At 36.6% G+C, this 25,620-nt stretch overlaps 1 protein-coding gene across 1 annotated transcript; it reads left to right on the top strand.

The window, feature by feature from the left end:
- The first annotated feature begins 17,076 nt into the window (after positions 1 to 17,076).
- LOC137828878 (uncharacterized) lies at positions 17,077 to 22,846 on the top strand. The gene is made up of 2 exons (XM_068635620.1): positions 17,077 to 17,275; positions 18,368 to 22,846. The coding sequence occupies exon 2, from the start codon at positions 20,468 to 20,470 to the stop codon at positions 22,802 to 22,804; it is 2,337 nt and encodes a 778-aa protein (XP_068491721.1). The 5' UTR covers positions 17,077 to 17,275; positions 18,368 to 20,467; the 3' UTR covers positions 22,805 to 22,846.
- Positions 22,847 to 25,620: the final 2,774 nt, after the last annotated feature.

Below are 25,620 nucleotides of genomic sequence, written 5' to 3'. Positions count from 1 at the left end.
AACAGATTAGCTTTTCTGTCTTTACTTTTCCTCTGTTTCTCTCTCTCGTTCTTTTCCTAGGAGACACCGCTTCGCACCGCTCAAACTCTGTGATAACATCTTTGTCAACATTCACATGATCACAATATGGTATCAGAGCGGGTTAATCCCGCTCTACTTCCGCTCCGCTGTTCTCTTCTTTTCATCTTGCATTCTTGCTAGTTCTTGTTTCTGTCTTTTGTTTTTCTTTTGGTCTATGATGGCTGCAGAAACCAGTACCAAATCAGATAGCAAAACCAGTTCAGATGATTCCTAAAATCCATCAAGTCTCTACTATTTGCATCCTGGAGAAAACCCAGGAATGGTGCTAATCAATGTTCAACTTGATGGTGGAAATTATCACGCTTGGAGCAGGGGAATGAAAAGAGTCTTTCTTTCAAAGAATAAGCACAAGTTTGTTGATGGAAGCATTCCCATACCTCAATCTAGTTCTTCTTTACATGAAGTCTAGGAAAGATGCAATATGATGGTGATATCTTGGATAACGAAGACGGTGAATACTCAAATAGCCCAGAGTATTGTCTACATTGAAAACGTAAGGGAATTGTGGGAAGATCTACGGGAAAGGTTCTCAAAAGGTGACCATTTTCGAATTTCAGATCTTTTATAGGAGATCCACTCCATAAGGCAAGGAGAGTGCAGTGTTACTGAATTCTTTACAAAATTAAATACCTTATGGGAGGAGCCAGAATCCTTAAGACCAACCCCAGATTGCGTATGCAAGATTAAATGTAGTTGTGCGTTGATAAAAAATGTTGTGAAACATAGAGAATCAGAATAGGTCTTATGTTTTTGAAGGGTTTGAATGATAGCTATGATACTGTTAAGACACAAATCTTACTCATAGAGCCACTACCAAGTGTCAATCGCATTTTTTCCCTCATTATTCACCCAGAACGTCAATTGACTGGGAATGCAATGGTAAATAGCAAAATTTTATTAAATACTTCAGGTAGTGAAGAAAACTGGAAAACACATCATAATGGAGGATGGAAATCGCAAGGTAGAGGAAGAAATCGATACCAAAATAATGGTAAGCAATGTACTTTCTGTCATAAATTGTATCATACAGTTGATGAGTGTTACTCCAAACATGGATTCCCTCCATGGTACAAAAGGAAAGATGAAAGAATAGAAAAGGTTGTTAACAACAGTGTCATGGAGCGGGGTGGTAAAATTGAAGAAGTTGAACAACCAATCCCTGTCAACGAAGGAAGCCATTTTACTCAAGAACACGTACATCAGATTATGAAAATCATTTAAGAAGCAAAAAATGACTCTGCACAACATAAGGTGAACAATTTTGTTAGTGAATCTACTGATGATGATGATGCTACAAAAGGTAAAAAGAACGAACATTCTTGGATTTTAGATACAGGAGCAACAGATCATGTAACTTTTTTCAAAAAATAATTTCATTAGTTTTTGAAAGATAAATCCTATACGCATTAAACTACCAAATGGATCATTTGTTATATCTTATCACGATGGAACTGTGAAATTATCTGAAAATCTTCTTATATACAATGTTTTATATATACCTGATTTTCAGTTTAATCTGGTCTCAACACAAAAGATTGTTAAATCCTACAATTGTAAATTGGCTTTTTCTTTTGAGTTTTGTGAAATCCAGGATGTGGATTCATTGAAGATGATTGGATATACTAGACTAAGCGAAGGGTTGTATCTGATGGAAATTCCAAAACAAGAAGTGAAGTTGAACATGACGGGAACATCAATTGATGAAAGAAAACTGAAAAATGTTTGGCATCTCAGACTCGAGCATCCATCCAATAAAGTTTTGCAACATCTTACTAATAATTTTCCTTACATTCAATTCAATGACCACAAACCTTGTGATGCTTGTCATTATGCTAAGCAGCATAAACTGTCTTTCTCCCATAGTAATACTCGTGCAAAGAATATTTTTGACTTGATTCATGTGGATATTTGGGGACCTTTCCATATTGGTTCTGCGAATGGACATAGATTTTTCTTAACAATTGTTGATGATCACAGTAGGTTTACATGGGTTTTTTTGATGAAAACTAGATTTGAAACAAGAGAAGCTTTATATAGATTCATTACCTTGATTCATAATCAGTTTAATGTTACTATTAAAACCATACAGAGTGAAAACGAAAGTGAATTCTTATGCATTAATCTCTACAATAGTCTAGGCATCATACATCAAACAAGTTGCATTGAAACTCCTCAACAAAATTATGTTGTAGAAAGGAAACATCAGCATATTTTAAATGTGACACGTAGCTTACTTTTTCAGTCTAAACTTCCTACTGTTTTTTTGGTCTTATGCTATGATTCATGCCACACACTTGATAAACAGGATCCCTTCACAAATTATAAATAGAAATACCCCGTATCAGTTAGTCTACAAGGAACAACCAAACTTACAAAACTTAAGAGTTTTTGGTTCCTTATGCTTTCCTTCTAGTCTATAAAGAGATAGGTCTAAATTTGATCCAAGAGTTAGGAAGTGTGTTTCTTGGTTATAAGGCTGGAATTAAAGGTTTTATTTCATCAAAATTGAATGTTAGTCTTTAAAGGACGTTTGAACAAACTAATTGTATGTGCATATGAGTTACGTTGCGTAGTCGTTCAACTATGGTTAATAATTGTTAAGTAACTACCTTAGTCAATATTCGTTTCGAGGGCAAATTTTTTTAGTATATTTTATGCTTTTATGCATGTAATCGTTAAGGGCCACTAATTGTTAAGCAGTCTGCCTTAGTCTATAGCCATTTTCAAGGAAAGGTCTCTTGACATGGCGGTCGACAATGGCTGCTAATTGTTAAACGAACTGCCTTATACTAGTAGTCGTGCGATTGGTAAGGGTTGTTAATTGTTAACTTAACTGCCTTATTCGAGTAGTCGTGTGATCGGTAATGGCTGCTAATTGTTAAGCTAACTACCTTAACCGACCGAGTCTTCGTGCTTGCCAATTGAATTAATGTGGTGTGTGTTTAACTGAAATAATAGCAAATGTGAAATTTAAAGTGCCTCGTTAATACTTTCTCGGTTGAAAACCCTCCTTAGGGATAAAATGACAGATCGAATAAAGAGTACACTATTTATTGTAATTTAACTGTAATAAAAATTCAGATGTGTAGAATTCCAGGTTCTCGACACAAATTTGCTAGATAGAAACTTTGAACAGTAAGCCCCGTTGGCCGCTGTGTCTTTAATGCAGAAAGGTCCTTCCCAATTACTTGAGAATTTGCCTTCATTCTTCCTAGCATCACTCTGAATTCTTCAATCCAAGTCCCTTTTTTGAAAGTTATGAGGTGTCACCTTTAAATTATACCTTCTTGCCGCCTAAATCTTGCAAACTTTCTCCCTTGTTCTGCTCTTGTCTCTGAAATCGTTGATGAGGTCGAGTCCAATTGATAGGTTCTCCTTATTGATGTTTATATCAAATAATTGATGTCGTAGAGAGGGTTCTCTGATTTCAATTGGGATCGTGGCCTCTGTACCATAGGTTAAGTTGTGTGGAGTTTCTTGAGTGGTGATTTGTGGTGTACATTTGTATGCCCATAAGACTTCAAAAAGCTCCTCGGTCTACTTGCCCTTAGCTAGGCCGAGTCTCATTTTTAATTCATTAAGAATTATTTTGTTGGTAGTAATATAGACACTTGTGAGGATTTATTGCTAACTTACATATAAAATTATCCATAATTTATGAATTTATACCTTTTTACATTTTTTATGAGCTTTATTTGAATAAGAGCATTTTATTCCCAAATTTGGTGTTAATTGTAGATTTTTAGGGAGGATTGAAGATTTGTAGTAAAGGAGAATAATTTAAGCTAAAAAGAGAAAGCTGGAAAGTCTCAAAATGGAAAAAGATGCAGAGAAAGGATTGAGCCTTTTTTATGTTTTATCACTTAGCCCATTAGCGCGACACAGGAAGCGACCTAACCCTAGAAAAATAGGATAAATAGGGGACTAGAGACTCAACCCTAGTGTGTCAGATTGAGAGGAAAACATCATTGAGTGAATTGTAACCCAATTGGGAGAATGGAAGGTTCTAGAAGTATGCGTGGCTAATTCTACCCTTTTGGGATTGGGAGTAATTTGCTCAAACTCTTATGTATTGAGGTGATATCTTATATATTAATATTCAGTTCTTGATTGATTATTGGTATTGTTGTTTTACTTTTAACTTTCTGTGACAAATTGAGAATCTTAAATCTGACCAGAAAGGTATTTTAGGGTTCAGACCTAAACAACTTTACTTAACATATTTGAGTGCTAGGGATAGACTTGAAATGTTAATTGCCATTAATGTCTGAGTATGATTCTAAGTTGTTTTTATAAATATGTGAGGGATCGGTATTTAGGAAACATTCTTAAGGATTTTATATACGAATGATCGATATAAATGAATTTTCTACGGCCATCAATTTCAATCAAAGAACTTAATATTGACATGGTAATCAAAATACATAGGAGTGAGAGAGATGAAACCTAATCCCTATTTTTCCAATTGAAGCAACTAATTCTTTGTTTGTTTTCTTATTGATCAGTGCCAACATAACCAATTCAAAACTCTTTCTATTGTTTTGTTGTTATAGGTAGCGATTATTGTACTCGATAATTCATTGTTCCTTGTGGGATCGATATTCATCCTTAGGGACAATTATTACTTATGACAACGCGGTGCACTTGCCGTAAAAGGTCATCAAGATGTTCCACTGAACTGGCGATGTGTTTGATTTTAAGTTTCTCGTAAAACTTAGCAAGTCTCTGGTTGATGAATTGTCGATTGTTGTCACTGATAATGATAGGAGGTATCCCAAAACGGCATATGATATTCTTCCATACAAAATTTTGAACATTTTGCGTTGTAATGGCTACTAATGGTTCGACCTCTATCCACTTAGTGAAATAATCAATTCCAACTAAGAGAAACTTACATTGTCCTTTTCCTAGATTGAAGAGCCCAATGATATATGGTAAATTGAGGTCGGCTAGAATGGCCTCATATTCAACTTAATTTTTTGATGTTTTAAAATCAAACTTCAATGCTTGCTTGAGGAGAATACCGTCCGAGCCCTCGAGAATTATTCCTGCCCTGCATGACTTGTTATTGAATGAGCCATCAACATGCAAAGTCCATTGGAGATCATCAACTTCGGTTAGTGATGACGGCTGAGTTCAACGGTAAAATCAACTTAGGCTTAAAATTTAATTGCCCCCCTTGGTGGATATTGAATCTGAAACTCAGATAACTCGACTACCCATCCAATCATTCATCTGGCCAAATCAGGCTTAGCTAGAATCTTCATAATTGGGTAGTTGGTCTTGACTATGCGATGATTTTGAAAATACGTCTGCATTCTTTGTGCGATGACTACTAGTGCTAGAGCTACCTTTTCTATCATTTGATAGCCAACATCTGCATCATGTAGTACTCAGCTAATAAATAAACCGATCATTCCTCTTTTTCAATCTCTTGTACTAGAGTTGCATTGACCGTCTCCTTTGATACTGCGAGGTATATTATAATTGGCCTCTGAGTGTCTGGTTTTTGGATTACCAGGGGAGCTACTAAGAAGTCTTTTAAGTGAAGAAATAACTCGTCCGTCCATTTGAACTAAGATGCCTTTTGCAGAAGTTGGACGATGGGTTTGGTTTTTTCTGCTAACTTCAGAACAAATCTGGAGAGAGTTGCAAATCAACTGATCATCTTCTGAATTTCTTTTATATTTTCAAGACTTCACATTTTAGTGATGGTCCTGCATTTTTCTGGATTTGCTTCAATGCCACGATAGGTGAGCATGAAACCCAAAAATTTTCCTCCTTCTACCCCGAACACACACTTGGGGCTTAAGTCGCATACCATAGTCTCGAAGAGCTTTAAGGACTTCTTTGATATCTTGGATATGTTGTAAGCATGAGTCATATTTGACCATGATGTTGTCTACATAAACTTCAACACCAATCGAGCATCCCTCTGAAAATGTAATCCATCAATCTTTATAAGTTGGACCACTGTTCTTGATGCCGAACGACATGACTTCATAATAGAAGTTGTTGCCATCGGTCATGAATGTTGTTTTTTCTTTATCTCTTGGGTGCATTTGGATTTGATTATATCTAGAGTATGTATCCAAAAAACTTAAAATGTGATGATCGGCCGCTCCGTCAACTAGACGATCGATGCTTGATAAAGGATAAGAATCCTTCAGACAAGCTTTGTTGAGATCGATGTAATCAGTACACGATGTGTAATGATGTCCGGACTCACTCCGAGCATGTCTGACGTTGTTCAAGCAAATAAATCAACATTGTCAATTAATGTTTGACTTACCAATTTGTCGTCGGTTGACTTTAAATAAGTCCTTATATGTGATACATGTTCTTCATCACGTATGGGTAACGAGCGAAGATCTTCGCCCGGTTCAATGCGAGCCTCATTCAACCAAGGCTCAAGGTTGACCAATACAACCATATGCTCCTTTCTAGGAGATTTAATTTCATGAGACTGGTCTCTAAACAACACTTTGGACCTTGGTGAACACCCTTTGTTGTGTTCTTTTGACTGACCATGTGGTGATTCTCTGTAACGTAGCCGATTGGTAGGCCCGACTTTCAAACTTGCTACATAGAACTCTCGGGCTACCTTTTGATCAACATGAATGATGACTATGTCACCTAAAGCTAAGGGGAACTTCATAGCAAGGTGTGGAGTAGACACTATTTCCTTAAGGCGGTTGATGGATGATTGCCCAAGTAAGACATTATACGAAGTATTTGCATTAACCAAAAGATACCTGATTTTGATTGTTTTACAAAGGTATCTGCCTTCACCGAATGTGGTCTACAAATCAATGTAACCTTTTGTGTCAACTCATTCTCCTGAAATCCTACTATTTTATCATCATAGGTACTTCTTGCAGACGGAACTAGAACATCCTTCGCATGCAAATCCTCCCACAATTGTATTTATTTCTCCACCAACACGTTCCGAACGACATCTAAGACTTTTGCTTCTTGGTGAAGGACATCTACCACAGTGGAGTGATCGCTTTTCTCTTTGTGGAGATTTGTACAAGCTTCTATTCGTTGTTTGAAAAAACTTGCGTAAGTGACCAACTTGGATGAGTTCTTCTATTTTATCCTTTAAAACTTAACATTCTTTGGTCATGTGTTTGAAGTTGCGATGATACTAACATTGTTTTGACATATCTGCATCTCTCGAACTTTGTAGTTTTTTCACTGTCGGGATCAGGTCGACATGTAAAGCTTCATCCATTAGTTTACCCCTATCAACATTTAATGGGGTATAAGTATGGAACCGAGGACCTCGACTATCTTTGAATTTGTTGGACCGACTGAGTATATATCGGATACCTCAGCTTTTCTCCTTTCCCTTATCTCCTCCATTGTCAACTCAAGCGTTTTTGTGAAAGTCACACAAATCCTCAATTTTCATGAATTTGGTTCCCGATTTCTCAATTCATTTAGATTCTTTGTTGGCTTCTTTATCAGACTATCAGTGAATTTTCCAGGTCTAAGGGCCGAAATCAAATGATGCATGGCTATTTCTGGCAAGAGATTATGATGCTCAGAGATAGCTTGTTAAATCTTTCCATGAACGCCCGCAAAGGTTCCCCTTCTCTTGACTGAAATTAAGAAGAGCTAAAGATGACATGTGGTGTGGTCGACTAGTAGCGTATTAAGTAATAAATTTTGTCGCCTTGAAGTTATCCCACGAGTTGGGTGGAAGTTGAGTAAACCAGCTGAGCGCCCCTTCTTTGAGAGAGGTGGGGAAAACTTTTCACCATATTGCCTTATTTGTAGTGTAAAGATTCAATTATGTCTTGTAGACATTCATATGCTTGTCCGGATTTGTGGAACCATCATAGAGCTTGATGTTAAGCCTCTTGTATCTGGAGGGAGTTGAGCCTCCATGGTTTCATCAGTAAAAGGATGTCCTTTTGGGTCATCATCCTTCTCAATACTTTGTGCTAGTTCGGTATGTTGTCTGGATGTTTGATGGTTATGAGTCTGAACGATTGTTGTTTTTTCTTAACTTTGGGTAGACTCATTTGAACGAGATTGCTCTCTATGCTCAGATTTGGCAACTTGTCATTTTAATTCCTCATTTTGCTCTTTGAGGAGACGCGCCTCTTCTTCATTCTTTTGTCGATCTTCAATGCCTTTCTGACGCGTCTCTTCCATTTGCTTTTGAAGTATTTGAAGCATAACGATCTGATCTTCAGCCATTCGAGCATTGTTCACTAGATGTTGCCTTGCTGAAACCATTGTTTTTTGTTGTATTGTATCTCGACCCCACGGTGGGCGCCAATTGTACTTGTATAAACAAAGTGGACCTAGATAGTACTTGGAACTGGTTGTACAATTGTTCACGTGTTGGTCGTTCTTCACTCCCTTGGTCCTCACTTCAAGTCTGATTCTTTAATTGTGGGTGCTCGGTCAGAGTTGACCTGAAAAAGGTACTCCAACGATCAAGTAAGTACTTAGTATACGAAGTGTGTATTAAAAACTGATAAAAGCATACCTTACACCTTTGTAAAAGGTTTATTTATAGTGTTTAGTCATTGACCATCTGTTATAATGGGTCGAATCTATCATATCTCAGTGTTACCCCATTTTTAAGAAGGTTCCCTGATTTCTCCGGATGTTACCCATATTTAGTGGGACGTGTCTCGTATTTTCTAGGAGTTCTTGCAACTACCTTAACTGCTATTTATTGTAATGACTTTAAATATGTCTTGAATCGATCGGTTGGTCACCAAAATCAAGTAACATGACTCGTCTGATGTTAATTGATACATTAATTATTTTTATAAACTGTGTGATTAATTTGAGTCATGGATAATGGATAATGTAGATTATAGTTTACAATAAGTATAATCAATTATAGATTAATCCTAATAAAATCAATCATAATAATTTTTGTAAGACATAATTAATTAGGCATCATATAAATGAATATTAAACATAAATTTCAATCCATAATGAATAAAGTTATTTTTATGCTTAGACATTAATTAAAAAAACTAATTACCAACTAATTCATACCTTTTCAAATAAATCATATACATTTATGAACTTTGTATTTTTTTTTGTCTCTCTTTTACCAAATTGAGCAATCAATTTTTTTTACTTCATTTTGCTTACATTCCATAACCTCATCTAAATATTTAATAATTTATCATCAGCATCACTTATTATAATTTTAATTAATCTTATTTTATTTTAAATTTTAACATACAATACATATTCTATTTTTTTTATGAATTAATAAATTCTATTAGTATGATAGAATATTTATGATTTTAATACTAAAATCATATACCAAAAAAGGAATTAATTCTACTCCACTAAAACCATCTCTCCCGATAGGTCAGACCAAGATTAATCACATTTAATATTTCATCATATCCTAATCTTAGTCAAGATTACCTCTAAAAGAAAAAAAAATACATATAAGAAATTAAAAAGTATAATATTTATTGAATCATTTTTATGGAAGAGAGTATTTAATTTAAAAATCCAAAAAAAAAAAATCATTCAGAAATAATAACGCCTCTCTTTTTTTATGAACTATCTAGTATGCACCAAACTTAAATTATTAGTTATTGAGGAATTAAATAGATTTTGTAAGATGTCATTTAATTAATATCAAAACTCGTATTTATATTTTATATACAATAAAAACTGAATTATCTTTCTCGACTAAAACTTTCTTATTTTTTTTAATATCTTTAAAAAGAAAAGAAGCTGTGAATTTTATTTTATTGTTGAATTTATGTTTAATATACTGAAAATTAATTGTTTATGTAATTTAACATTTTTTGTTGGAGATCTCACATTGGCTAGAGATTAGAGCCTTTCATTGTATATAAGTGGATGCAAACCTCAACCCTATGAGCCGGTTTTATGGGGTTGAGTTAGGCTTAAAGTCCGCTTCGTAATATGGTATCAGAGTCATTTCGAGCCTATCCCAACGAGTGTTTGTGTTGGGCCTATCGTGCCACCCGCTATCGGGCCGCTATTGGACCACCAAAAATATATAGTCCCACGCACGAGTTGGCAGTCTCGGCGTGAGGGGGGTGTGTTGGAGATCCCACATTGGCTAGAGATTAGAGCCTTTCATTGTATATAAGTGGGTGCAAACCTCAACCCTATGAGCGGGTTTTATGGGGTTGAGTTAGGCTTAAAGTCCACTTCGTAATATTTTTTAAATACATACATTTATTTATTTTTTTGTAGAGTATTTATTTATTGCTAGAAAAAGTTATTGAGAGCCTTTTGTCATTTAAATGTCTTTTATTACTCTTCTTTTAGAGGTTGAGTTATTTTTTTTCTTCAAATACTGACTAGAACAATGAGTGTGAGGTTATGCGGTCTATTTGTTCTAAATTATGTGTTAAACTTTGTTATTAGTGTATGGCGCAGGTTGTATGAATTAGCTTAAAGTTGTTCTGCGAATATAGAGAACAGTTGGCAGAAGATGATGTTCTCGGTGGTGTAAAGATTGACCTTTGTAACACATACATCTACATGCTCATTTGAGTCGTTGTTCTATCATATTATTGGTCGATTGAAAGACTCTACCAAATAGGGACAACACGACCTCCATGATTTCGTTTACAAAAGAGTGGCAACGAGTTTCGCTAATTGTTAATGAGGTATGACCCAATGTGTTATATTGAGATCCCATTCTAGAATGATTCTATACTTCTAATGCCATCATGCGTGAGTTATCGTTGTGTTTGACCGTGAGTTGTTTTCTCAATTATCTTTTGTTTGACGTTGCTTTTTTTTTGTTAATTCATTTTCTTACTATGAAGCTTGGATCTCCTCGACATTTTGTTTTTTCAAGTCGGTTAATTCCATTTGTAGTTCAGCTAGTAAGGTTGCATGTTTCCATGAGGCTTTCGTTGTCATCTTTTGTTTTGTCATCACTAGTGGAAAAAGAAGAAACAATGATGACTTACTATGATGCGTGTAATGTACCAGTCATAAAAAGTAGTACGTTGACATATTTGTAATAATTGTGAAGTTTATTATGACGGTTAAAATTAAAACTAACATAGTAAGTATTTACTATGTCTATTCAAGATAGAACCATCATAATAAATTTGTACTGTCATTTTTTTTATTTCAACTGACATAATAAGTGTTTTTAACCTATTTCACTTTCTCTTTTCAAACAATAGTTTTTTTTAATCCTTTGATAACCTAGTACCATCTTCACCTTTTACTCTCAAACGAAGAAAATTTTAAACCCTTTTATGCCAAAGCTTCTCCTTCCATCGTTGAAGATAAATATAAAAAGTATTAGGAGTTTTCATCTTAACATATGTAATTTCTTCACTGCTGGAACGAGAATACGAGTTTAAATGGCCTTGGAATGATCTTGAATGAGATTCTTTTATTCTTGAAGGAGACGATCTATTATCACATTTTAAAACAAATGAATCACCTTCAACATCATCCCCATGTCATTCATATTCGTCTTGTCGTTCTAGTAGTGAAGAAATTACATTTGTTAAGATGAAAAATCTGGTAAAAATAAAAACAATTAATAGTTAGAATTGCTCAAATTTTTATTCAGTACCCTAATATGTATTCAACCACATAATCATCTACTTGGTCAAATCTGAAATTTTGAAGTTAATGAGATGAAGAATGATGAAGATCAGTCTCTAATGTCACAATTGAAAAAACTATGAAAAAAGTACAGCATCTAAAGATCAAGGCAAGCAATGAAATTCTTTAATGTTATTGCACCAAAAGACTTAAATCTTGAAAGTTTGAAACACACATATGAAAGCAAGAACTTTAATGTTCTAGACAGTGTCAGCACTCCTGATGTTATGTACGGGAGGTACAAATAATAATCACACCAGACCAGAGGTACAAATAATAATGTACGAGAGAACAATGTTATTGTATCATGACTAATGATTTTTTTACAGAACACCATGATGAAAAGGAATGATAGAAACTAGAGTCGGCAAAAGGTGTTATTACATGTCGTAGAACCTGAATCTGATTGGAAGCTTGCCATGCAGTATTTTGCTACTTTCACAGTATTCACCACAATTTTCATGGGGTTATATGTTCTTGTTCACATTTGGCTGCACCCAGCACCATTCAAGGGCTTGAGTTTGGTGGGTTGGACTTGCCAGATTCAATTGGTGAATTTGTTTTCTATGTTGTCTTCGTTCTTCAAGGTGAACACATGTTGGGTATAATCTCACACTTCATAAAGGCCAGAGCTCAAAAGGGTAATCTCAGTGTTAAAATACTCCACATTTCATCAATTTTGTTTTCTTCTTTTTCACTTAGTTAGTGTGGCTCTTTAATCAAGTGACCATGAGTTTGTCACTCGTGTCTTTTAACTGTTTATTGCCTATTTGCTTCATTTAATGCCCATGTGTGTGTGGTTATATTGACTTTTCTTGAAATATTAGGTATTGACCATGGAATAAAAACACAAAGAGATGGGTGGTTCCTAACTGTTGCCTTAATTGAAGGGAGCAATTTAGCTTCTGCGGATTCTAGTGGGTTGTCTGATCCATATGTAGTGTTTACTTGCAATGGGAAAACAAGAACTAGTTCAATCAAGTTCCAGAAATCTAATCCTATATGGAATGGTGAGTAATTACCTCATCAAATATTTGAATCCATTGATGTAGTAGTGTGATACGTAACTCTAGTTTTCACATGGATTTCTTACATATGTTTTCTTTTTCATTAAGAATATTGACTATCTTTGCAGGATGTGACAGATGATCCTCCTTCTATTATGGATGTCGTTGTTTATGACTTTGATGGACCTTTTGATGACACTGAATCCATGAACTCCAATATAAAAGTGGAATGAAATAAAACTGATGTTAGATTTTAATAAATCTATTCGAAATAAAATTTTTAATACTCAATAAATAGCTTATAAGCAACGAAAATGAAATGAAACGATAAATTTCAATAAAAAAAAGTGGATAATTTTGATTATTCCATTCACAATTTTTTCTTGTAAGTTTTTGAATTACAACATTTTTGTAGTTCCACACTTTTTTTTATACTTGTAAATATAACCTTTGTCATATTTTTTTTCATAATCCATATATTAAATTTAAAACCATGATCATGACCGACTATGCATTGAATATATTCTTTATAAACTGATTAAAATTAGCATCTCCAATCTTAAATTATTTAAATATTTTTTTATAATTTTAAAATTTAGTGAATTTAGATTAATAATTTATTAAAGTTGGATTATAAAAAATCAAAATGAGTTAAATAGAATTGATTTATTTTCTAAGTTAATTTTTAGTGTTCAATTCAAGTTGATTCATACTAAAACATTTTGATTCTTATTTTATAAATTAAAGATGTAGAAGAAAAAAAATTACATATTTCATGAAAAAAGAAAATAAAAATATAATTCTAAAAAACAATTAATCTCATTTATTTATATTCATTTCTCTCTCTTCTTATTCTATATTAAATAAATTAAATTACAAAACCTTCAAAATATTTTATCTCTATTTTATCTCTATAAATAATAATTTAATATTTAATTTATTTCTTATTTATTTTTTAACATATTTGTTCTAAATTTGTCTCATTCGTAACCAAACATGACCCACGACCTATGAGGCTCAGACACCCGTCGTAAATGTTGTGAACGTATCGGACACCGATACTCGTATGATACTCGTAGGACTCGTATCGATGAATGGTCCAATTAAAAAAATATTTGTTGGATTTATGACAATTCTAACACGATTCTAACACAATTTTAAAAAGAAGCAATACATTAATTTTCTAAAAACTCAAATCTATTGTATAAATTTTTATTATGATTATAAAAATAAGCACAAAGTGTTACGAAGTGGACTTTAAGCCTAACTTAACCCCATAAAACCGGCTCGATAAGGTGAGGTTTGCACCCACTTATATACAATGAAAGGCTCTAATCTCTAGTCAATGTGGGATCTCCAACACACCCCCCTCACGCCGAGACTGATAGATAGAAGCTCGTGCGTGGGACTATATATTTTGGGTGGTCCGATAACGGCCCGATAGCGGGTGGCACGATAGACCCAACACAAACACTCGCTAGGATAGGCTCGAAAATGGCTCTGATACCATATTACGAAAGAGTGGACTTTAAGCCTAACTCAACCCCATAAAACCGGCTCGATAAGGTGATGTTTGCACCCACTTATATACAATGAAAGGCTCTAATCTCTAGTCAATGTGGGATCTCCAACACACCCCCTCACGCCGAGACTGATAGATAGAAGCTCGTGCGTGGGACTATATATTTTGGATGGTCCGATAATGGCCCGATAGCGGGTGGCACGATAGGCCCAACACAAACACTCGCTAGGATAGGCTCGAAAATGGCTCTGATACCTTGCACCCACTTATATACAATGAAAGGCTCTAATCTCTAGTCGATGTGGGATCTCCAACACACCCCCTCACGTCGAGAGTGATAGATAGAAGCTCGTGCGTGGGACTATATATTATGGGTGGTCCGATAACGGGTGGCACGATAGGCCCAACACAAACATTCGCTAGGATAGGCTCGAAATGGCTCTGATACCATGTTACGAAGTGGACTTTAAGCCTAACTCAACCCCATAAAACCGGCTCGATAAGGTGAGGTTTGCACCCACTTATATACAATGAAAGGCTCTAATCTCTAGTCAATGTGGGATCTCCAACACAAAGCCTTTGAATTATCCATGAAAATAATCTTTTTGCTTCAAAAAAAATTCTGAAACATACTTATACAAATAAATCTTTATTGTCAATTTATATAATTTATAATTATATAATATATAGATTTGTGTCTCTATGTCCTACATTTTAGAAATTATACATATCTCTATCTCCATTTCAATACCTTATCCGTGTCCACAACAAGTAAATGAATTCTTGAAAACTTTAAAACTAAGTTTAAAATAACATTAAATAGTTTTAAATTTTAAATTATCTAGAATAGAAAAATAATTACAGTGCAAATAATGTTCCAAAAAATATTTAATATATGCTATATATGATAAAAATGTTGATTAATATCTATCATATAAACCTTATATTTATATTAAGATTACAATCTTCAAATATATGTCCTCCGTAACTATGTTATATTAAATAAATGTAAAGTAAATGAAAATATTAATAATGAATAAAAAATATATTTGTATGGCATAGAAATAAAAACATAACAATTATACTAATATTTATATTATCAGAAATATAACATTCTTATAATAATAATAATAATAATAATAATAATATAATCTAAATTTAAAATGCTAAAATAAAAATATAAAAGATAAACATATAAATTATTACGAGTAAATTTCTAAAATAAATATTTTTTTTTTATAAATATTGAAAAAACAAAAATATTTATACACTGCCGTCACACAACAAGTACAAATATAGTACAAAAGTTACGGTGGTTATCATATTTCATACCTTTTAAAATTTAAATTCAATTTCAAATCAACATATAATAAAAAAATTCATAAACATATTGTGTTACAGTTTTAGGTTCAATGTGATATTATAATTTTGTATATGACTCACTACATTAATATTAAATACTCTTTATTTATTCTTAATATTATAAACTATGTTTACAAATTTTATTATTATTTTTTTACAGGTGAAATGAATATGTATTTATTTTACTTTAGCCATCCATATGAAAAAAATTCTTTCTTTAACCCATTTTCTATAATACTTTTAGTCTATTAACTTGAGACATATCCACAAGAAATGAAACAAATGCAAGAAAAAGAAAATCGTACACTCTGAGAATACAAAAATATTATCATTTATTTATGCACAAATTTACAAATAAAGGAAAAATAAATATATTAAAAGAAACATTGAGCTAATAAAGCAGTAAATTCATCCAATTAGATTGTATATTATAACTAAAAAAGCAGAGCTCTTCTTCTTGCACCCCTATTTTTCCCATGCATTGCCATATTTTCCTAATGCACACCATATTTTTGAAAATGTCAAAATTATCCTTCTTTATTTTTTAATTCTAAAATATGAAATCTAGATACTTCGTAGTTTATAAAACTTGAAAGTTAATATTTTTTATTTTTTGAATTTTATAATTCAAAATATAAATTTTGCATATCTAAAATTTAAATTTTATATTCTAAATTGTCTAACAGAAACATTAAAAAAGTCTGAAGAAATTTAACACATTTTTTTCTTCTTATATTTTGACTTGTAATATTGTTATATAAATAATTCAATAATAAACAATAACAAAAATAATCGAATAAACGTTTCAATATGCTCTTTTAAAGTTATATAGTTGGATTTATGTAATGAAATATAACATGTTTAATACAACTATACAACAATTCATTTATATAATATATATTTTATAGTTTAAATTAAGCATTACATATGTGACACAGTCATATAATAAATATAATTATATATTTATTATACTTACAATTTACATATGAAATATGATTGATTTTTTTTATAATTAATTTAGAGATCATATTTTAATAATACTCAACTAATGTTTCAAAATTAATTTGAACATTAAAGTAGTTTTTGTTTTACTAATTAGTGATAAAATATTAATAATTTGGCAAATAAAGGAAACCTCCTACTATAAATTTAAATATGTACCAAAAAAATAACTAACTTAGTTTTTATATATTTTTTTCTCATATTACATAATGTTCTCATATTAAATAATTTTTTAAATCTAATGATGTATAAATAGTAGTGAGTTTAGTGATTTTGTAAATAGAGTTTTGGATTTTGTTTTTCTGTAAAGATCACAGTTAGGTATGGAATGGTAGTTGGAAGGAGCATAAATTATTTCACTTTCATCTCTACCGCTCTAAACTTGGAATTAAAATTTTGAAATTTAAAATTTGGAATTTAAAACTTGTTGAAATTTTAAAATTTGAAAATTCGAACCAATTTTTTTTAAACCATATTTAACTATTTATATTATATGTGTGGAAACCATTTTATACAAAGATTAGCGTGGACCTTTCATCATTGATGGCGAGATTGAGCAAGGTGAGGAGAGCAGGTTCCTGTGACTCGGGACCATGGAAACGACCGGAATGACAACCTGAGATAGTTGATGGCAACAACGCTTGAACATCTTGCTGAGTCGGAGTCGGCAGAGGTGGGGCTCGTCGGAGTTGAGGTGGATGATTTACTTTCTTTCTGCCGTTTTCTTTTTAAACTCAGGATAAAGAAAGAAGAGAGACTGGACATAGAATAAGAAAGATTTTCATGCAACTTGCGGATATAGAGGAGATAAGTTATTTGTGAGATGTTATACCTGTGTGCAACTTCAAAAAACACAAATTTTAAAAAGGAATTAAAGTCTGTCATGCTCATATTGTGTTTTTGCACCATGCCTTGCATCCACACCTTTACCCTTCCCAAGAGATCTGCCAATAATTCTTGTTGAAAGAAAAATAGACCACGAATTTCAACATCACATAACACTACACGGACATTTTTCTTTGGATCGTGATATATTAACAATCAAATATTAGGTTGCGTCACTTTACAAATTAAAGTGGATGAAAAAAAAAGTATTCAATTAGAATATGCGTTTTTGGAAAAAAATTATCGATTTTTGTTAATATTTTTTATATTGGATATTGTGTGTTGTTTCAAATTATTTATCTAAATTTGTGATTCCAAAAAATATAAAAATCTTTAGACTCTGGTGCTACAACTTAAAGTGGAATCTGACATTCAAATTGCAAAATGTTGAGAGATATTAAAATTTAATCGTTAGTTTTAATATATCATGATATTTTACAATTTGGATTTTGGTTTCGCCTTTGGTTGTGGCATCAGACTTTGTAAAGATTTGGTTTAGTTTATGTTTCTATGTCTTTTCTCATTGAACTCTGAGTATGCAATTTTCTAACATTCTATAATGATACATTTTAGTCTTTTTTGGTTATGTGACACTTTACAACATTGACGTGAAAAAAAATATTTAATTTGAATGTGGGATTTTGTTGTGGAAAAATTTCATCGATTTTTGCTAATATTTTTTACATGGGTATTTAGATTTTTCCACCATTTGGGATGTTTGGATTTTAGCATTTACGATTTGGATGATGAATTTCATTTTTGGTTGTGGCATTTGAATTTGTCGTGTATCTATTTTTTTAATTCACTGTGAGTATGAGGATTTCTATGGTTGTGGTATAGTGACACATTTTTTTTCTTTGGTTGTTAAGGAAATATTTTTGTTTTTCTTTTCAAATGACAGGTGAAATTGTTGATGAGAATTTTCTCAGCCAAAGAGTTTCTGAAATGCTGAATTTGTTTTAGGAGACCACAAATACATCAAAGACAAAGTGTTTGACATATTCTTTCCCACTTCTTTCTCCATTTTACTTAAATATTCCTTTGCAACATTGCCACTTTAATGTGACAAAGCAAGAGGATCATCCTTAGAATCAAACACAAATATTTCTGCAAAGATAGACAATGTTATTAATGAAAAAGAAATCATATAAAACATGTGTAAGGGAAACTAGAGTTACATACATCTCCTTGTCCTTTTATTCCATGGTTAGTACTTAATATTGGAGAATCAAGAAAAGTCAATATAATCAGACACATGGACAATAATACTTGAAAACTATGGTGAATACTATGAAATTAGCAAAATACTACACTATAAGCTTCCAATTAGATTAAGGTTCTATTCCATGTAATAACACCTTGCCGACCCCAATTTCTATCATTCCTTTCATTATGATGTTCTGTAAAAAAAAGCATTGGCCATGATACAATAACATTATTCTCTCATGTACACAACTCTGGTCCGGTGTGATTATTATTTGTACCTCCCGTACATAACATTAGTAGTGCTGACACAATCTAGAATATCAAAGTTCATGCCATCATATGTATGTTTCAAACTTTTAAGATCTAAGTCTTCTGGTGCATTAGCATTAGAGAATTTCATTGCGTACCTTGATCTTGGCATGCTGTATTTTTTTCATAGTTTCTTTAAATGTCACATTAGAGACTCATCATCTTCATCATTCTTCATGTCACTAACTTTAAAATTTCATGTTGGTCCAAGTAGATGCTTTTGTGGGTTGAATACACATCAGAACTCTTATTAAAAATTTGAGCAATTATAACTATTAATTGTTTTTATTTTTACTAGAGTTTTCATCTTAAAGTATATAATTTCTTCAATACTAGAACGAGAATACGAGTTTGAATGGTCTGGGGATGATCTTGAAGGTGATTCTTTTGTTCTTGGATGTGATAATAGATCATCACTACTACCATTTGACTCCATGGATGCATTCTTTTGTGAAAAATATATGCTCAAACGTATCTCACCTGTCGAAAAAAGGTAAAAAGAAGCCGAAATTTAAGTTCAAGGTAAACAACAATGTTTCATATATTCATGTTCGGAGTTAGTGAGCAGATAATTTTCCAGATGGTCTTTAGGTGGATAATTTTTGAAGAAGTATGATCCATATTCCATAGTCTCAAAATAGACATAATGCAATTTACACCATTTTATCCGTCCAACTTTACCCACAAAACCAATACAACAATAGTATAAGTAGTTTCTGTGAAATTATTAAACCTATCTCATTTCATCTAAGGAAGAGTTTAAAACATCTTGGTTCTTGAAATATCTGTTGGGAAAAACGGGTAATTTCTCCACTAAAACAGAACCCTAACAGAGCTACCCGACAAATAATATTGAATAAACAGAGCGGAATAATAAAAGAGATAAAGAGGAAAAAACACACCAGAAAATTGTTAACGGAGTTCGGCCAATTTAGCCTAATCTCCGAGCACAACAAAAATAGCTCACTTTTATTATTATGGGAGAAGATATTACAAATTGGGATATCTAACAGTGAAGGAGGATAGTTTAATTTATAACCCTCAAACCTCCTTCCCAAACAATGAACCCACCGATGTGGGACTTAGGATTAAGCCAAAATCAACAAATCTCCACCTTGGCTTAATTTCAAGTCCCACCTAAAACAAATCTTCTCAAAACATAACAAAAACAAACTTTGCAGTGCTTCAAATTTGCGCCTCCGGATGCCAACTTCAAAATGTGCACGATATTAACCAAGTCTAAACAGTGTTCAAACTTGGTCCTTGTAACCACCTTGGTGAGCATATCTGCAGGATTCTCCGTAGTGTGAATCTTCTAGAGAACAATCTCCTCTTCTTCGAGAATCTCACCACAAAGTGATAGCGAATGTTCCGGCCGGAACATCTGGCGCCCACCGTGGGGCCGATATAAACATCGGTTCCACCACACAAGGTTTCAGTTCCAGATTCCAACACTTAGATAAGTCGAGAGGATCCCCATAGAGCCATGACCACCCGACCAGCACGCGCTAGGAGTGAAGAGATGACCCTACAACAGCTCATGGGCATGGTGCACGGGCTACAAGACGCAGTGGCAGCCTCGAAAGTAGAACAGGAACGCATGCAGGCGGACCTGACAGCTTCTCAAGCAAGAAGCGAGGAACTCCACCGCACCAACGAGGAGTTACGCCATAGATGGCGTGGCAGAGACGAACCGGAGGCTGCATCCCCACCCAGGGAATTCACAACACCATTTTCACAGGCAATCTTGGAGACGACAATTCCCAATACGTTCACAGGACCCAAAGCGACCTTCACGGGAATGGAGGATCCCGAAGCACACCTCACGGCGTTCCACACACAGATGTTGCTGGTAGGTGGTTCAGACGCCGTTAGGTGCAAGCTTTTCATGAGCACCCTAACAGGGATGGCCATGGATTGGTTCATCAGCCTCCTAGAGGGCCACGTCACGTCCTTCGCCCAACTTTCACAACTATTTAGAGAACAGTACCTAGCCAACAGAACTCCCGCCCCAGTCTCGTACGATCTTTTCGACGTCAAGCAGTTCCAAGGCGAAACTCTAAAAGAATACATAAGTCGCTTTGGGGCACAGGTAGTGAAAGTAGGCACCAAGGAGGAACCCATGATTGTATACGCATTCAAGAAGGGGGTGCGTCCCGGATCTTTCAGTAAAACGCTTAATCGCAGTCGCCCCAAAACCTTCGCCGAGATAAGGCGACAAGCGGTAGAACATATTGCATCGGAAGGCGAAACGTACGAGAAATGCACAACCACTGTGCCAGCATGCCCCAAGGCACAAATATGCACGCAACCCGTTCGGGTTCACCAAGCCGTCACAGAAAGGAAACATTTTGACAGGAAACGCGCTTACGAGCCACGAAGGACCCAACCCAAGAGTCGAGTAGAGGAAGGGAGAGAAGCAAGCAAGCCGCCGAGGCATAACTTCGTGATGGAACTCAAAGATCTGATTGCAATACCCAGCATAGCCGACAGGTTGAGGCCGCCGATTAAAGCTAACAAGGTGCTGGGGCCTCGCAAGGAGTCATGGTGCGAATTCCACGAAGCATTCGGGCACCATATTAACAACTGTCTGGCGCTTGGCTATCAGTTGGATGAGCTCGTAAAGAATGGTTTCCTGAAGGATTACTTGATGGAGAAACAGGCGGGACGACCGTCAGGCTCGCAATCGGGGGGCAGTGAGGGGCAGCAGCACGAGGCGCCCGTCCTCGGTGAAATCCACACCATAGCCGGTGGGTTCTCGGGTGGCGGGTGTACGGCGTCGCAGCGTAAGAGGTATGCGAGGTCCGTAATGTCAGTGGAAGTTTTCGAGGACCATTCACCCGATGTGGACGTCACGTTCACTAAGGAAGACCTCAGGGATGTTGTGCCGCATGACAACGATCCCATTGTGATCTCGCTCGTCACGGCAGGAAGAACGGTTCATCGGGTCTTGGTCGATCAAGGGAGCTCGGCAGACGTGATGTTCTGGCCGACCTTCGAGAGGTTACAACTATCTCCAGACCAGTTGAGGCCATATGGGGGCTGCTTATACGGTTTTGCGGGTGATCAAGTCGAAGTCAGGGGATACATTGAGTTAAGAACAACGTTCACAGATGGGGCCGCCTCGCGCACAAAGAAAATCAAATACCTTGTTGTGAACGCCCCCTCAGCATACAATATCCTATTGGGAAGGCCAACACTCAATAGGATAGGAGCTGTACCCTCCACGAGGCACATGAAGGGCAAATTACCTTCAATGGAAGGGGTGATCGTCACCATCCGATCTGACCAAGAAGAGGCAAAGGGATGTTACGAAAACAGCCTCAAGAACAGGCGATCAGTGTGCCATGTGACCACAACACCACCTCCTGGTGCGGGGAATACGCAGGAAAACCGACGGGCCGTGGATGCAGTGTTAGAGGGGACCGCTGAAGGCGACGTGGGTATGGATGTGGCATTGGAAGCAGCCACCAAGGGTGACGTGACCATGGAAGAGGTCGAGCCGAAGCCTGAGAGCAACGCTGGAGTAGAGGAAGTGGAAAGCTGCCCGGAAGCCACCAGGGAGTCAAGCATTGTGAGAGCATTGCTCGCTAGTGAGAGGAGGCCTCGCCCAGTTGGAGATTGGCTCGAGAGGGAGATCGGCGGCAAAACTTTTAAGTTGGGGAAAACTTTAGACGGCGAGACACAGGAACAGATCGCCAAGGTGATAGGCAGGCATCTAGACGCGTTCGCGTGGTCTGCCTCGGATATGCCAGGAATCGACCCCGATTTTTTATGTCATCGTCTAGCAATGGACCCTCAAGTCAGACCAGTCCGACAATGAAGAAGAAAATTCAATGAAGAAAGGAGACAGGCGATCAGAGATGAAACGCAAAAACTCCTCGAGGCGGGCCACATCAAGGAGATACAGTATCCGGAATGGCTCGCCAATGTTGTATTGGTAAAGAAGAGCAATGGGAAATGGCGAATGTGCGTCGACTTCACAGATCTGAACAAAGCCTGTCCAAAGGATTCCTATCCTTTGTCAAGTATAGACGCCTTAGTGGACAGCGCAACAGGGTGTAAGTTGTTGAGTTTCTTAGACGCGTTCTCGGGGTACAACCAAATTAAAATGCACCTCATGGACGAGGAAAAAACTGCCTTCATGATGGAGAAGTCGTGCTATTGCTACAAGGTGATGCCTTTTGGGCTGAAGAACGCGGGAGCCACGTACCAGAGATTGATGGATAAAGTGCTTGCACCTATGCTTGGGAGGAACGTGCAAGCTTACGTTGACGATATGGTCGTAACATCCCTGGAAAAAAACCAGCTTATAGCCGACTTGGAGGAGCTGTTCCTTACGATAGCCAAATACAAATTAAAGCTGAACCCTGAGAAATGCATTTTCGGCGTGGAAGCAGGAAAGTTCTTAGGTTTTCTCTTGACCGAAAGAGGGATCGAAGCAAACCCTGACAAGTGTGCGGCCATTTTGGCGATGAGGAGCCCTGCTACGGTTAAGGAGGTGCAGCAGCTCACGGGTCGGATGGCCGCCCTGTCGCGATTTGTGTCTGCCAGTGGAGAGAGGGGTCACCCATATTTCCAATGCTTGAAAAGGAACAATAGGTTTGTCTGGACGAAGGAGTGTGAAGAGGCTTTCGTAAAACTCAAAGAGTATTTGGCGAGCCCGCCGGTTCTGTGCAAACCTCAAATAGGAGCGCCCCTCAGGTTATACTTCGCCGTAACCGAGAAGGCACTGAGTGTGGTACTCGTCCAGGACCAAGATCAAATTCAGAAACCCGTTTATTTTGTCAGCAAGGTGTTGCAGGGCCCAAAAGTTAGATATCAGGCTTTGGAGAAAGCAGCACTGGCAGTAGTGTTTTCGGCGAGGAGGTTGCGCCATTACTTCCAGAGTTTTACAGTATTGGTGATGACCGACTTACCTATCCAGAAGGTTCTAAAGAAACCAGATGTGGCTGGAAGAATGGTAAAATGGGCGGTAGAGTTGTCAGAGTTCGACATCAAGTATGAGCCCCGGGGACCGATCAAGGGACAAATCTTCGCTGACTTCGTGGTCGAACTATCTTCTGAAACAGTGCAAAGCGCCGGAGATGGTTTTCGTTGGGTGCTCTCAGTGGATGGGTCCTCTAACCAGTTGGGCAGTGGGGCCGGGATAATTCTGGAAGGACCCAACGGCGTGTTGATAGAACAGTCCCTAAAGTTTGCCTTTAAAGCCAGCAATAACCAAGCGGAATATGAGGCTTTGATCGCTGGTGTCTTGTTGGCAAAGGAGATGGGAGCAAGGGTGCTGTTGGCGAAGAGCAATTCATTGCTAATCACAGGCCAAGTAACTGGCGAGTTCCAGGCTAAAGATCCGCAGATGGCAACTTATCTGGAGTATGTGCAGGAGTTGAGGAAGTCTTTTGTTTCGTTCGAAGTAGTGCATGTGCCAAGGGAGCAGAACGCCCGAGCTGACTTGCTAGCAAAGCTCACCAGTTCGGGCAAGGGGGGCACGCAGAGGACCGTCATACAAGAAACCCTGAAGACACCTCGAGCGTTCGTGGCGGACCACCAAGTTCTTCAAGTCTGCAAGTCAAGGGAAGGGATGGCAAGGGGTCATAAGTCTCTATCTCAGGAGACCTTGAGGACGCCAAGGGTTAGAGCGCATCCAGTGGGAAAAATAAAGATGACACAAGTTTGCGTCGTCCACGAGCTGGACACATGGATAACGCCATACCAGCGCTACATAGCAGATGGCGTACTCCCAATGGACCCGACGGAAGCTAGGAAGGTAAAAAAGAACTCCAGTAAGTTCACCCTCATCGATGGCGAGTTGTACAGGTTTGGGTTCACACACCCCCTTTTAGTGTGTGTGCATGGAGAGAGGTGCACGAGAATTATGGCCGAGCTCCACGAAGGGATTTGCGGGAGTCACATCGGAGGTCGAGCCTTGGCGACAAGAACCATCCGTGCAGGTTATTATTGGCCGACAATGAGGGAAGACTGCAAGAGATATGCCCAACGTTGCAAGCAGTGCCAGGAGCACGCCGATTGGCACAAGGCGCCTCCGGAAGAGTTAAAATCAATCTACAGTCCCTGGCCTTTCCACACATGGGGAATCGATATCTTGGGACCCTTCCCATTGGCGATTAGGCAGATGAAGTATTTGGTTGTGGCAGTCGAATACTTCACGAAGTGGATTGAAGCAGAACCAGTAGCCCAGATCACCGCGCACAAAATTCAGAATTTTATATGGAAGAATATTGTGTGTCGTTTCGGTGTGCCCAAGCGTTTAGTATCGGATAACGGGACTCAGTTCGCAAGTCACCTGCTGAAGAAGTTGTGCGAGGATGTTGGAACTCAACAGGTGTTCGCTTCTGTGGAACACCCACAAACGAATGGGCAGGTGGAGTCGGCTAATCGGGTTTTACTAAGAGGTTTGAAGAGGAGATTGGAGAAGGCCAAAGGATCTTGGGCTGAGGAAGTTCCCCGTATAATATGGGCATATCATACCACTGAACAGTCAGGAACCCACGAAACCCCGTTTAGCTTGGTATACGGGTGCGATGCGATGATCCCAATTGAAATCCAGGAAAGCTCGCCGAGATTCCAGAACTTCATGGCAGAAGACTCGAATGCAGAAAGGAGGATGAACTTAGATTT

Source organism: Phaseolus vulgaris, chromosome 7 (assembly GCF_000499845.2).
Source record: "Phaseolus vulgaris cultivar G19833 chromosome 7, P. vulgaris v2.0, whole genome shotgun sequence".
NCBI classification, from domain to species: Eukaryota; Viridiplantae; Streptophyta; class Magnoliopsida; order Fabales; family Fabaceae; genus Phaseolus; species Phaseolus vulgaris.
This window is presented reverse-complemented; position numbering and strand designations above follow the sequence as displayed.